At 44.0% G+C, this 15,684-nt stretch overlaps 1 protein-coding gene across 13 annotated transcripts in view; it reads right to left on the reverse strand.

The window, feature by feature from the left end:
- PROM1 (prominin 1) overlaps positions 1 to 15,684 on the reverse strand; it is a gene marked incomplete at its 3' end in the record, with an annotated part of 116,242 nt that overhangs the window by 92,434 nt on the left and 8,124 nt on the right. For 12 of the 13 annotated variants that reach the window (XR_014551950.1, XM_083630260.1, XM_083630257.1 and 9 more), the window contains exons 2-3: positions 11,840 to 11,919; positions 7,204 to 7,606 (exon numbers count right to left, since the gene is read on the reverse strand). Coding sequence is in view for 12 of the 13 variants with exons in the window: in XM_083630260.1 (XP_083486386.1) it covers positions 7,204 to 7,426 (223 nt within the window). The remainder of the gene's footprint in view (positions 1 to 7,203; positions 7,607 to 11,839; positions 11,920 to 15,684) is intronic. The other variant, XM_083630255.1, reaches the window with a different exon arrangement.

Raw genomic sequence — 15,684 nt, forward strand, 5'->3', positions numbered from 1 at the left:
GCAATTAGCATATCCATGATACACTAAGCCTTGGAATCAGTGGGTTTTAGAGATCTTGCTTCGTTGTAATATGTGTTCTTCTTCATTGCCTACATTTCCAACTTCATTTTGAATAAAAATTCTAGAGCCTTGTCTCTAATGTTTTATTCAGAATGCACGCCTAAGGCTAAAACTATATATTCCATGGGGTTTGCTAATTCTGTCATCAGAAATGGTGATTCTTTTTTAATATAAAGCAGCCTAGATGAACTATAGTCATACCTTGGCTCCCAAAACATTCAAAAACCGAAAGTGAGTGTTCTGGTTTTTGAATGTTTTTTTGGAAGCTTCCGCAGCCTCTGATTGGCTTCCTGCAGCCAATCAGGAGCCATGCTTTGGAAGTAGAACATTTCAGAAATCGAACGGACTCCTGGAATGGATTCTGTTTCACTTCCAAGGTACAACTATACTTCTAAGAAGAAGGGCACAGGCAGCTTAAACTCTTCCAAAACATTGCTACTGGGCTGCTGGCTGAAAACTGGTGGTGGGAACAGATTGTGCTGGTTTTTAAAACAACTTCATTGGTGGCTCATCCATCTCTGAGAAAAACTCAGAGGGCAGGTGCTTGCTTTTACAAAATAAATCCTCTATTGCAGCTTGAGAGCTGGGCACCTGAGGGGTTGCCTTCTCTCACATGAACCTGCCTGTACTCTGCACTATCACCTGCTCCCCATATACATGCCTTTGTAATGCTCTCTGCAGGATGCTCACCTGATCCCAGTGCATGTCTTTTCAGCACCAGGTGAAGATCTTTTCACTGCTCAAGGCCTTTGAAAGAGCGAGCCTGGCGCAAAGGCAATCATCCCCAGCTTTGAACTGTTCAGCCGCTTGCTGTTATAATTCTGCTCTAAGTTGTGTAACCGTTAGCCAAGTTCGAAACAGTAATATGTTTTGAAACCTTTTAAATTCTGCAATTTTTTACACATTTCTCAAAAAAGTGAAGCAAAAAACAAAGAAACACACACACACACACACAAAAGGTACAGTGGTACTTCGGGTTACAGACGCTTCAGGTTACAGATGCTTCAGGTTACAGTACCTCTGGTTAAGAACTTTGCTTCAGGATGAGAACAGAAATCACGCAGCGGCAGTGGGAGTCCCCATTAGGTAAAGTGGTACCTCAGGTTAAGAACAGTTTCAGGTTACGAACGGACCTCCAGAACGAATTAAGTTCTTAACCCGAGATACCACTGTAACTGAAAATTGAAACTTTGCTTTCAAAATTGCTACAATAAATAGGAGATATCTTGATCTTTGGAGAAACGTTATCCACTGTTACACTGAAATGAGCACTTACATAAGGATTTTGAAGAGTCTACTATGAAGATCAAGGTAAGGACCCACTCCTTAAAAATGAAATAATACTTTGCACCATGCAATGTGATTCCCTTTAACTGGAAAAGTTTTCTCCACAATGACTTCCCATATTTGCTCCTACCAGCCCTGAATCATTTCCACATGGCAATGCTTTTGCAACTTGTACCTGACAGCTATTAATAACTGGACTTTTTAATACAAAGATTGTCCAAGGTTCAAAATAGTTTAATAGTATTTTGTAACCAATGATATTTTTAATACCCTCTACTTACTACCTTCCCCAAACCTTGCATGGCCATCACGTGCCAACATGATCACATCTCTTCCAACACAGAACGCCTTACAAAGCTCATCTGGCACTAAATACTACATAGCCAGGAATTTAAAGATGAAGAGATTACGGTTGGGAACAACCATGCATAATTCCATGCTACCTTGGTAAGAATATCACCCACTTCATGATCCCACTACAAGATATATAGTGGGTCCACAGCTCAGATGATGAAACCTGAAGACCTACAGCAGGCATAGGCAAACTCGGCCCTCCAGATGTTTTGGGACTACAATTCCCATCAACCCTGACCACTGGCCCTGCTAGCTAGGGATCATGGGAGTTGTAGTCTCAAAACATCTGGAGGGCCGAGTTTGCCTATGCCTGACTTTCAGCATATCTCACCCACAAACAAGAGAGTTCCTGTGCAGAGTTTTAACCAGCTAGGTCCTTCTCCAGAATACAGTTAGCTATGAAAATCTCAAGAAAGCTAATTTGATCAACCCACTCAGGTTTTCTGTCTTGTCAGGACTCACACATCAAATTTGCTATAAGGAATGATGTAAACATGATGTTTTTAGTAGATTTACTCCTTTCAGTTACTGGAACCTCAAACCTAAGTAAGTCTGTCAAATTCTTACTTAGCAACTTGCTGTTAGAGCTGCAAATGTCATGATAGATCCTGCATGTTAGATCCTGCAAATGTCACAATATCCAAAAATCTATTTTAAAAAGATTACGCACTAGTCATTTCTCAACTCAAACGCTACCCAACTTGCTTTTCACCCACTGCAGAAAGGATACAAGAAAGCCATCTTCCCCCACCCTCAAATGAAAGAGGAGCTTTTGAACTGGAAAATGACCAGTGAGGAAAGAGTTAAGCAGCTTCTCCACAGCTGCCCTTAACTCAGGCAGGCATCCTTTTTGAATTGCTTGGTGTTTGTTTTTTTTAAAAAAAAGCTGCAAAACTTTTACACAAACTCCTTGGAAAAATGAAAAGAAAGACACAGAACTCCATGTATTCTGTTGCTTATACTTCAATTCTCTTACATAGCTAAACAGAAGCAGACAGAAAGCAGACCTCATCATCAGTTGTATGTACCCCTCCCTTGCCAAATAAATGCCTCTACTTGTGGTCTTCAAATCACAGTTGAAGGCTTTCCATTTTAACCCTTTTACCATAAACTTCTTAATATGTTTAAAAGGTTGAGAACCATGAATGATGAGATCTGTATGCACCGCAACTAAAGCACTCAGTTAACAATTTACAAAGTCAGCTTCAAGTCGCACTGAAAGCATAATAAACTTGAGTGTTCATATCTTCAAATCCTCTCATTTGTATTTAAAACATTTGCAGGTGATCCAGGCATGCACTTTGAATGCATTAAAGTCAATCTTATAGGATTTATTGAAAAGCAACCAAATAATTCAAGGAAGCACTTTAAAACAGAAAGGATGCGTCACAAGTGTTTTGTACGGCCAGTTAAGGCCTCCTGTGATTTAAGGGCACATTGAGAATTCCACCATGCACAAAATCTGATCAAATATGCCAGCTGTCAGACCATTTGTCCTGCCAGTTCAGTACTGTGTCTACACTAGAGATAGCTAACATGGTGCACTCCAGATAATGTTGCAGCCCAATTGCCCTCAGCCGATGGCCAGAGCAGGCAGCCAGTTGTATTCCTGTAACATCTGAAGTTTGTTAAAGTGGAAGGGCTGCGGAAGCCACCTACGATGCGAACACTTGTCCACTACTTCCAACATGACTGCTAAGATTGAGGGAGATGGAACATACAGCAAGGTATTGTGTTTGCTGCCGATGCAACTAAAATAACTAATTACCATTATTTGCTTTTTTTTTTTTGCACTTCTCTGAATTTTGCACTGCAGTTCTGTAGCCATGTTATTATTTTTTAAAATTTTATTAAAGGTTTTCTTGTTTTACAGAAGTAGGTGTAATGTCTCTCATATTTTTTCCATGTAACATTTTTACAAATCCGTTTCATTTGTTGAGACATTAGGGGGAGAAGAAAAAAAGAAGGGGTGGAGGGAGGGAAGATGGGTGGGGTCGGGTGACGATGTTTCTGTTATGCTTAATGTATGTAGGGTTTGGTGTCAGCGTTGCTTGTGCTGTTCACTTGTGTTCCTTTGGTGGTGAGAGAGGTTGGGGTTGGCCTAGGGTGTGGTTGTTTGTTTGTGATTGGCTGTGGTGATCTTTGTTTTCGTGTGTGAGTGGGGTGGGTGGGTGTTTTGGATCAGGTTAGCCATATTGATTTGTATGCTGTTGGTGGATTATTGTCACTGTCTTGTTGGGCTGTGTATGTGATAAAGGGGAGCCATACCGGGGCATTATTTGCTTTCTGCAGTAAAGATGGCCAGGTCTTAACTAAACTAACCCTGCCGACGTCTTTAACCCTAGCATGGCACTTTGGCAGAAGCTTTCCTCACCCCAAATATCCCTCCTAAGAAAAGTCTCACCTGCTAACATGCTGCACAACGTGCTGCAGCGCTAAACGCCCCGGATCGAGACCAGCAAAAATGAATGGGAACCCTCTGTGCAATATTTGCATGGCTCATTACATAGAAGTCTTCAAAGAGATGCAAATGAATTAAAAGCTTGCTCAAGTAATTAGCATGCAAGGGCAATCTTTCAAGGAGAAATCTTAAATATTAGCTGAATCAACCAAGGAGAATTAAACCCAAAGGAAAACACATTAAAGCAGCAAATGGAATGGCAAGAATGGCAGACCCTCTTTTATGCTAGGGTTGGCGAACCTCTCCCTTTGGCAGATGTTGCTAGACTGCGATTCTTGTAATCCCCAGCTATGCTGGTTGAAACTAATGGGACTCTGGAGTCCAAGTTCATATAGAGGGACACAGGTTGTTCACCCCGACTTCCTGCTGTACTTCCTGCTCAAATGTTTTCAATTCTCCCTCCCCTTTCTAAAAAGACATGCTACCCTATGAACCCATCAACTCAACTTCCTGGTAGTCATTTCTTTTGCAGGCAAAATGCTCCGCGCAGTCCAGGATCCTGGCTTGGAGCACTAATCCCATAGGAAGGGGAGCAGGGCACCCCAGATTCCCTGCTAAAGTCTGCCAGCCAGGGAATGGGGTTGACCAGTCCTCCCATATGCTCTCTGCCTCTCTTCAGCTCCCACGATTCACCTAGCTAGTTGGCCACCCATACTACCCTGAACACGCCCAATCTCGTCTGATCTTGGAAGCTAAGCAGGGTCAGGTCTGGTTAGTACTTGGATGGGAGACAGCCTGGGAATACCAGATGCTGTAGGAAGTAAGTGGTCTCTAGCACTGCCCTGCTGTGAGATCCTATCTGTCCTTGGCAGCCTGTGCCACTATCAACATATCAACATCCCTAGGGCCTGCTCTATAATTTGAGAACGCTCTGTGCCAAGCACTTTCACAAGGATGCGCAAAGCAATGCTAACTTGCTGCTGCCACCACCAAGACTGTGAAGAGCAGTGGAGTTATTGCAGCATCTACAACCTGGCAGCAGCTATGGGAGGTCAGGAGGGGCAGGCAAATCAGCATAGTTCCCAACACCAGCTTCAGGCTGGTCCCTGGCCCTTTGTCAGCCAGGGCTGGCTAAGAGAGTGGCTTGGGATCCAGCTCAGCTCCATCCATTGAGGTCTGCATCAACCGAGTGACACCAAGTGTAGTGTCACTCCATCAGTGGCAGACAGCCACTCAATCAACGCCCCCGTCCCTTGCCCCATTGACCAGCATTGGGTGGGAGGAGATTGCAGTTTCTCCAATTGAGTGCGAAAGAATCTTATCTGAGGGCTCCCTTATCTGGATCAGGATAAACTCAGAGAATCTTTGATAGGATATTTTGTGGAATTCTGGGATCTGAAAAAAGAGGAAGTGGAAGAATGGGTGGAGAAAGCTTACAGATTTGGTCCTAAAAAAGAGACCAAAATAACCTACGATTGTACTGTGGTCTTTAAGACCAGGGAACAAAGAGATATCATTCCGGGACATCATTATAAAAAAGGCCTCAAAGTCCTCGATAAATCCGTTGTGCTCTTCAAAGAGGTTCCTAGGCATTTTTTGAACCTGAGATCCCAGTATAGGGACCTGACAGATATTCTGAGGAGAAAGAACATTTTTTTTTAGGTGGGAATTTCCAGAGGGCCTATCTTTCAAACGTGAAGGAAGAAAGCAAAAGATTAAGAACCTTGAGGAGAAGCACAGAACCATGTTTTAAGCCAATGGGATGGTTCTCGTGCTATGGATCAGAATCTGGGCGAGGGGACAGGCAGAAGGAGGAGGTTGCACAATACCTTAAAAGGGCCGCCAACACACCTCTGGGAAGGTCTGCCATTGTTAGAAGATGAACATAAGCCATATTGATCCCCCTAACAACTTCTGGGTTGTTGTTGTATACTACCTAAGGTTCAAGTTAGACAAGATGCCAAGATATCTCTTAAAAGCAGCAACATGGACCTCTCAAAGTGGATCGGGAATGTGCCTGTGTGGTGGTAATCCTTTCTCCCCAGTTTCACAATCTAGATCTAAATGCAGCTGCTCCTTTATGGAAAACGTATGGGCATGATTTCCCCCAGCAGAACAAAAAACAGGGCAGGGGAGAGGGATAACATTGAAGGGTAAAAAGGGTACAACACCATTTCCTTAGTACCACACTCTTGTTCAAATTCCACGACCCCTACAACTGCTTTTAAGAGAAATCAAAAGAGATCTAATTGCTCCTCTCTCACTTGTCTGGCCCTTAATCAGCTGGAGGAAGAGACATCACTGACGATCTTCTGAATCTATGAATTGCAGTCCAAAAGATGCTCACACTACTGCTCTATAGTGCAATCTTGCTGCAGAGGTCACTGAGAACCCATGTAGCAGAATATAATGGTGCAGACAAGTGTAACATCTGAAGTATGGCAAAAGAAGTTAGAATTTGTACTCTAGAATGGGCTTTCAGGTGACCAACTAATTCCACAATACATAACTCTATCATTAGTGTAATATATTTTTATTTTAAAAGATTTACACCTATGGACAAGAAGGTCTATGTGCCCACTCCACAGGGGAGGGTGGAGTCATTCTGATAAATTTTAAGGGCTCCCCCAGTTTAGGAAGTTTAAAGCACACTGCTCTCAGCTACATATTTAAAAGTCTACAAGAAAAAAAAATCTGCAACAGACTAAAGAAACTTCCACACTCATCCTGTTTAATGGACTGCCCATCACGTGTCAATTCTAAATTGCTGACTTATAGGGCTGTCTACATTCCCTTTGCAAGTTTTTTCACCTCATCTATTATTATTATTATTATTATTATTATTATTATTATTATTATTATTATTATTATTAAAAGACAACTGCAGTTCCAGTCCATTCAGAGCTGTGGGTATAGGGTGCTATACAAATTTAATAAATAGTAATTATTATTATTATTATTATTATTATTATTATTATTATTATTATCATTATTTTCTGAAGGTACGCTCACAAACTATAGTCTGTGATAAGAGCTGCCATGCCAAACTAAAGCCTCAACCAGCACACATGCTTTAGGACAGTTCAATATTAAAGACTTACCTTGAGGAAAATAATTTGGTTGCACTAAATAGAGGAAAGTGTGGACTAATCGAAACAAAATCCCTATTGCTCCAGGTTCGTGGTACGCTGCGGTGTCGTAAGTCTTTGCAGGAACAAACCCAAAATCCAGAGTTTCGGAAGGCGGTTGGTATAAAGGCTGCACTTCGGAAATCGTTCTTCCACAAAACAGTAACAGGAGCAGTAGACACAGTTCCCCAGCCATGACTGACCAAAATGCATAAAATGAGGTAGAAGTTGGGGGGGAGCAGGGCTCAAATATTCTGCACAGATGCGTCAAGCAAAACAGGAGTCTTTCCTCGGCTGTTTCCTCAATCCAGAATGCGCACTTGCTTCCGAAGGCTTTTTTGGCAGCTCTTCACAGGATTCAGTTAGGGCTCCATCTCTGGCAATGAGAGAAAACAGCTGTTTATTAAGTGGCATTTCAACCCACAAGGAAGCCTAACAACAGTGTGAAACACATGCAGTCGCCTGTAACGTTTTAACACACTGCCCTGTTGGAAAGCTAAACATCTGTGCAACACTGAAAGACGGGGCTTTCCACTACTGTAAAGAGGGAGGGTAAAGATTGCTCAGAATTCTTTTGTGTAACACTTGAGTCTTTGAAAGAGAAAAACTAAAATTAAAAGCAGCATTTCCCAATAATGATGATGATGATTTTACTATTGGTAGCCTGCTCATCTGATAGAATTGCCCCAGCCACTCTGAGTGGCTTCCAACAAATTATAAAACACAGTAAAACATCAAAACATTTAAACTTTCTCATAGAGGGCTGCCTTCAGATGTATTCTAAATGTCATATAGCTGTTTATCTCCTAGACATCTGATGGGAGGGTGTCCCACAAGATGGATGCCACTACTGAGAAGGCCCTCTGCCTGGTTCCCTGTAACCTTACTTCTCACAGTGAGGGAACTGCCAGAAGGCCCTCAAAGCTAAATCTCAATGTCCAGCCTGAGTGGAGGTGGAGACCCTCCTTCAGGTACACTGGGCTGAGGCCGTTTAGGGCTTTAAAGGTCAGCACCAACACTGTGAATTGTGCTCAGAAACGTACTGGGAACCAATGTAGATCCTTTCTGGATTAGTTGTGGTTTCCAAGAGCATTGCAGTAGTCCAAGCAGAAGATAAGTAGAACATGAACCACTCTGGCAAGACAGTGCACAGGCAGGTAGGTTCTCAGCCGGCATACCAAATGGAGCTGGTAGACAGCCATCCTGGATGCAGAATTAACCTGCACCTCCACGGACAGCTGTGAGTCCAGAATGACCCCAAGGCTGCGCACCTGGTTCTTTAGGTGCACAGTTATCCCATTCAGGACCAGGGAGTCCCCCACACCTGCCCTTCATCCCCCCATCTTGTTGGGTTTCAACCTCAATCCATTGACAGCTATCCGTCCTCCAACCTTCTCTAGACATCCACACACGACATTCACCACCCTCACTAGTTCTGAATTCATCTGCATCCTGGGGAACACCCGGGCCAAATCCCTTGATGATCTCTCCCAGCGGCTTCATATAGATGTTGAAAAGCATGGGAGAGAGGACGGACCCCTGAGCACCCAGGGGTCCGAACACTCATCTCAACATCACTTACAGAGGCAGCACCAAGCTCCTCAAACAACAAGGCTTCCCTACCAAGTTCTCTCAAGGTTCAGTAATGACATTGGTTCAGCAGACATTGGGGACTTCTGGCCCTCTATATGTTGCTCAACTACAACTCCCATCAGCCCTAGCTTTCATAGCCAATAGCCAATGACCAGTGATGATGGGAGTTGTAGTTCTGCAATATGTGGAGGGCATATTACCAGAAACATGTATTTTACAAGGATACCTCCTGTTTTTGCAATGGTCAACGCAACAGAGCCCTGTTCAGCAACCAATTTTCATCAAGGATCATTGTTTCAAACTCTGCAAAGGCCAAGGCACGGGCAAACAGAAGTGAATGGAAAGGCACAGGGTGGGGTGTTATCAAACTCTCCTCTGCTGCTGACTGGGGGCCAGGTGGGGAAGGGAAGTGGTTAAAGATGCCACTTCCCATAAGCTCTCTTTGCAAAGAAATGAACCCAATCATTAAGCATCAACATATATCCCAATCTAATGGCCCCCTCCTGTTCATCCCAAAAGCAAGCCCAGCGCACACAGAGTGCCTGCCTGAGTCAAAGCTTAGTCAGGCTAAACACACTGAAGAGGCCTAATATTGGTCCCTTCTGTCTCACTGGGTCCCTATCCAGCACCTCCAATTTCTGCCAAGTTTCCTCCAAAAGTAGACTTTGGAAGTAGACAAGAATTATGAATCGAATTCAGCTTCACAGTTCATTCATCCCATTGCTTTCTTTTCAAAGCTGGACATAATTGCCCCCCATTCTAAATGGTAAACTATCTTTGCTAGTTTACCGGTTAAAGATCAAAGTACCTAAATTCTCCAAAATGCCCCCAGGAGAGGAAACCTTACTAACCTTAACAGCAAAGCCAAGAACCATATGCATTTTATATTAGTAAGCTCTAATCCAGCACACGAAAAGCAGTTTCAAGTTCTCTCCTAATACACAGCTGGGCAAATTAAGCTCCAGTTGGCAGGCAGTCCATTTCTGGTTTGCCAAAAAATTATCTGGACGGCATATATATTTGGGTAACCTTTGTGAGTGAGAACAACTGAAACATCTCATCACACTCCCCTTTTCCACCAGCAGTTGGCTCAAGCAAGCAATTGACTGAAGAAAGAAGTTGTTGTTGTTGTTGTTTAGTCGTTTAGTCGTGTCCGACTCTTCGTGACCCCCATGGACCAGAGCACGCCAGGCACTCCTGTCTTCCACTGCCTCCCGCAGTTTGGTCAAACTCATGCTGGTAGCTTCGAGAACACTGTCCAACCATCTTTTCCTCTGTCGTCCCCTTCTCCTTGTGCCCTCCATCTTTGCCAACATCAGGGTCTTTTCCAGGGAGTCTTCTCTTCTCATGAGGTGGCCAAAGTCTTGGAGCCTCAGCTTCAGGATCTGTCCATCCAGTGAGCACTCAGGGCTGATTTCCTTCAGAATGGATACATTTGATCTTCTTGCAGTCCATGGGACTCTCAAGAGTCTCCTCCAACACCATAATTCAAAAGCATCAATTCTTCGGCGATCAGCCTTTTTTATGGTCCAGCTCTCACTTCCATACATCACTACTGGGAAAACCAGAGCTTAAACTATACGGACCTTTGTTGGCAAGGTGATGTCTCTGCTTTTTAAGATGCTGTCTGGGTTTGTCATTGCTTTTCTCCCAAGAAGCAGGCGTCTTTTGATTTCGTGGCTGCTGTCACCATCTGCAGTGATCATGGAGCCCAAGAAAGTAAAATCTCACACTGCCTCCATTTCTTCCCCTTCTATTTGCCAGGAGGTGATGGGACCAGTGGCCATGATCTTCGTTTTTTGATGTTGAGCTTCAGACCATATTTTGCGCTCTCCTCTTTCACCCTCATTAAAAGGTTCTCTTCTTAATCCAGTAAAAGAAGAGAGAAGTACTTAGAGGCAAATGTGCTTCCCCTGGATCCTAACTGCCTAACTACGGACTCCTTCCCACCAAACTCAAAGGAGTAAATGCTAGGTGAACACCACGCTAAGTGAGCTTCTCCTTCCCTAGGTCCTTCCCAAGCAAACTGAGACTTCTTTCTTCTCCTTGTCTCTCTGCTCCACCCGCAGTGGGTGCTGGGAGACCAGGGCAGGGAGAAAGTGACTTCTTCAGTAGCCTGGCTCATTTCTGCCTCTTCGCCCCATCCTCTTCAGCCGCTGCTTCTGGACTGTTCTCCGCCACAGGTGCTTCCTGCTCACTAAGCCCTGTTACCCCTTCAGCTTCCAACCTCTTCCTCCCAGTCTGCACCCTCTTCTCCACTCATTGATGTCCCACCACACCACCCCCTGGGGTCTGAGCCTTCTTGCCTTGGGGGTTCCCCAGATGCTGCCCCCCTCCCCACTTCTCTGCATCCAGTCAATTCATGACAGGCAACAGACAAAAATACAGAAACCAGAAATCTTTCAAGCCACTGCCTTGCCTGAACAAAAGAGGGAGAAGCTCAGACACTCGTTGCATAGGGCACTCTCAAGCCTGGCCATAGCATCAGACATTTTATCAACACCAGTTCTTTTCCTCTCTCAAACTAATTCTCTTTCTCTTTTGCTTTGTCTGATGTTTGGTTGTGGCAGAGATAGAACTGGCTGCAAATATTTGAAAGCACGCCAAAAAGTGCAAGTAGATAAATAGGTACCGCTCTGGCGGGAAGGTAAACGGTGTTTCCATGCGCTGCTCTGGTTTCGCCAGAAGCGACTTAGTCATACTGGCCACATGACACAGAAAAACTGCGAATAAACGTCTGCTCCCTTGGCCTGTAAAGCAAGATGAGCGCCTCAACCCCAGAGTTGTTCGCAACTGGACTTAACTGTCAGGGGTCCTTTACCTTTACCTTTTTATATGTACAATATATAATGCAAGATAGTCGTAGCCCAGACTATTTCGAAATGGAATTTAAACTTGATTACATATGAAAACCTTATCTACCCAGCGTATTCAGTACCTAACCTCCACACAACATAAGAGTAATTTTGAGCTTCAATTTTTGGCATTTAATTTCTTAAATAAAAATCCTACTTACCCAGCCTCTCCAGTTACTTGGATAATAAGGTTTTTGAGCCATTAAATGTGTACTTTCTTTTCCCAAGTGTAAAGATAAACCTGTAATAAAAAGAGCATATTTCTCTAGTGTGTCTAACCAATGCACAAAGAGTAATCAATTCTTAGAAGCAGAAAACAACAGCATGCCTACTTCATGACAGCAAAAATAAAGGGGGTAGTTTTGTTATATAAATGATGTTTTTAACTGACAATGTATTTAGTTCACACACAGAGCTTTACTGTGGTCCGTAGGCCCAAAGTACACAGTACAACAATAGTAAATATCAACAGTTACTAAGGTGTAAGATCGGCTTTGGTAGCCAACAGAGGAGCTTTAGCCTGTACATACTGATTTCTGATATTTACTGCCTCTGAGAGGAATTTTGCTACAGCCAGTGTAATAGTATCAAACTTATCCTCAAGAATAGTTAGCAACTCAGCATGCAAAGGGACGCGGGTGGCCTGTGGGTTAAACCACAGAGCCTAGGACTTGCCGATCAGAAGGTCGGCGGTTCGAATCCCCGCGACGGGGTGAGCTCCCGTTGCTCAGTCCCTGCTCCTGCCAACTTAGCAGTTCGACAGCACGTCAAAGTGCAAGTAGATAAATAGGTACCGCTCCGGCGGGAAGGTAAACGGCGTTTCCGTGCGCTGCTCTGGTTCACCAGAAGCGGCTTAGTCATGCTGGCCACATGACCTGGAAGCTGTACGCCGGCTCCCTCGGCCAATAAAGTGAGATGAGCGCCGCAACCCCCAGAGTCCCTTTACCTTTACAGCATGCAAAACTAAGCCATAAAATACTTCTCACTAGTACCATGTCTGTGCATACATTCCCCAAACAGCTACTTTGCTCCTCTCCTCATGTGAATGGGTAAGCAAAGAACAGCAGGGCTTGTTCATCATGAAATTCAAACTCATGGTCATGGATTGTTTCACCCTAGCAAACCACAATCGTCAAGTCAACATCAAGCCATGTTCTATTGTTTATGGCTGACTAACTATCATGGTCACTTATGGTGAATAAACCATGAACCGCTGCTCAGACATAGTCTGTTTAACCTGCTAATGTGAAAAGCAGAGAAAAGTGGAAGTGAATGCCTAATATAGCTGACTTAGACAACATGTTGTGGCTCTGTATTATGTGTAAATGCAACCAGAGTCTAGAATCTTTAAAAGTAAAGTATCCTATTGTGAACGCGATTGGCATGCAGTTTTCCTGTGATTCTTTTCCGGTATTTTGAAAGGATTATATTGTCTCCATACCCTCCAACATTTCTCCGTTGAAAATAGGGACATCCTATTTCATCATCATCATCATCATTTTATTATTTATACCCCACCTATCTGACTGTGGGGTTGCCACAGCCACTCTGGGCGGCTTCCAACAGATATAAAAACATAATAAAACATTAAACATTTTTAAAACTTCCCTGTACGGGGCTGCCTTCAGGTGTCTTCTAAAGGTTGTATAGTTACTTAAATCCTTCACTTGGGGGGGGTCGCATAACTCCATACCCTCTGACATTTCTCTGATAAATATAGGGACATCCTACCATACCCGCTAACATTTAACAGATGAAAATAGGGACGTCCTAAGGAAAAGCATAGGGACGTGGGTGGCGCTGTGGGTTAAACCACAGAGCCTAGGACTTGCCGATCAGAAGGTCAGCGGTTCGAATCCCTGCGACAGGGTGAGCTCCCATTGCTCGGTCCCTGCTCCTGCCAACCTAGCAGTTCAAAAGCATGTCAAAGTGCAAATAGATAAATAGGTACCACTCCGGCGGGAAAGTAAACGGCGTTTCTGTGCGCTGCTCTCGTTCGCCAGAAGCAGCTTAGTCATGCTGGCCACATGACCGGGAAGCTGTACGCTGGCTCCCTCAGCCAATAAAGCGAAATGAGTGCCACAACCCCAGAGTCAGCCACGACTGGACCTAATGGTCAGGGGTGCCTTTACCTTGTAAGGAAAAGCATCCAAGATCAACTCAGAAACCGTAATGACTTCTGTAAACTTGGGGATGTCCTTGGAAAATAGGGACTCTTGAAGGTCTGTGTCTCTGCTACAAACATTCCACCTACATTCCACTGCTCTTTATACAACATGCTGATAACACTTCCTGTTTACTCATTTCTAGATGCATAGCACATTCGACCCATAGCAGCAGGCATTAATTGACCTTCAAAAGATCTGAGGGCATAGCAGGTACACAGTTTTACAAATTGATAAACTGTACCTAAGAATAAAGTTAGCAGCTGCAGAGTCACACTGAGTCTTAATAACAGAGCTATGGAGCAAATGTTAATTTACCAATTTTAAATTCCATAATATCAGACAAGTCCTCTGAAATATTAAAGCATGTAAACAATCCTAATATACCACACAAGACCACACAGCCTTCACTTCTAGACAGCGTAGTCTTTAGCATATGCGCTGCTGGGGTGCAAAGATCTGCCAGCGCCCCCAAATTTAGTTTAGCCCCCAAATTAACTTTTATTATGCTTATGTCAGACACCACGCTTACGCCTGATCTCTTGTTTACGAAAGAGGGGAGGAAAAGGAAACAAACTTTTTTATTTGCTCATTTATTTACAATATACTTATATTTAAGTATACAACAGCACCAGACTTAAACTGATAAGTATTGTTTAAGCACCTACTTAGGAGAAACATCAGTCGTGTCAAAGGTGCCACTGACCCTGCTGCCGAATAGCAGCTCAATACAATACTTAACGTAATATTTTGATGTAAGAGTTAATTTGGCGTGCACGGCGCCATTGAGAATGACAAACGCCGTCGTTGAGTCAAGCACCGCGGTTGTGAATGACAAGCGCCACCACTAACGTGGCGCATCTTTGGTAAATGAGCGCACAAAGTCGAAAGTCCTTTAGTAGGTATACATTTTGGAAATACCTAGGTATATATGTATTGTGTTTTTCTAGCTTGATCAAAATTATTTATTATTTCATAACAGGTAGATAGTTAAAAAAAAGGGACGTGGGTGGCGCTGTGGGTTAAACCACAGAGCCTAGGACTTGCTGATCAGAAGGTTGGCGGTTCGAATCCCCGCGACGGGGTGAGCTCCCGTTGCTCGGTCCCTGCTCCTGCCAACCTAGCAGTTCGAAAGCACATCAAAGTGCAAGTAGATAAATAGGTACCGTTCCAGCGGGAAGGTAAACGGCGATTCCGTGCGCTGCTCTGGTTTGCCAGAAGCGGCTTAGTCATGCTGGCCACATGACCCGGAAGCTGTACGCAGGCTCCCTCGGCCAATAAAGCGAGATGAGCGCCGCAACCCCAGAGTCGGCCACAACTGGACCTAACGGTCAGGGGTCCCTTTACCTTTATCTAGGTTTTATAGAACAAATGAAGGATAGCAAGTTTTAGGAATTAAATATGGACCGGGGATGGGAGAGTAAAGGCATATTATGAAGTAACTGCTACACTTTCATCCTGCCATTCCTCTGTAAGAGTATTTCTCAAACTTGGGTCCCAGCTGTTGTTGGACTACAATTCCCATCATCCCTAGCTAGCAGGAACAGTGGTCAGGGGTGATGGGAGCTACAGTCGAACAAAAGCTGGGGACCCAAGTTTGAGAAACACTGCAAGTCTAGGAACTCACAGTCTAGGACATGGGTAGGCAAACTAAGGCCCGGGGGCTGGATCAGGCCCAATCTCCTTCTAAATCCGGCCCACGGGTGGTCCAGGAATCAGTATGTTTTTACATGACTAGAATGTATCCTTTTTTATTTAAAATGCATCTGGGTTATTTGTGGGGCCTGCCTGGTGTTTTTACATGAGTAGAATGTGTGCTTTTATTTAAAATGCATCTCTGG

The sequence above is a fragment of the Podarcis filfolensis genome (assembly GCF_964270895.1).
Source record: "Podarcis filfolensis genome assembly, chromosome: 9".
Taxonomy (NCBI): Eukaryota; Metazoa; Chordata; class Lepidosauria; order Squamata; family Lacertidae; genus Podarcis; species Podarcis filfolensis.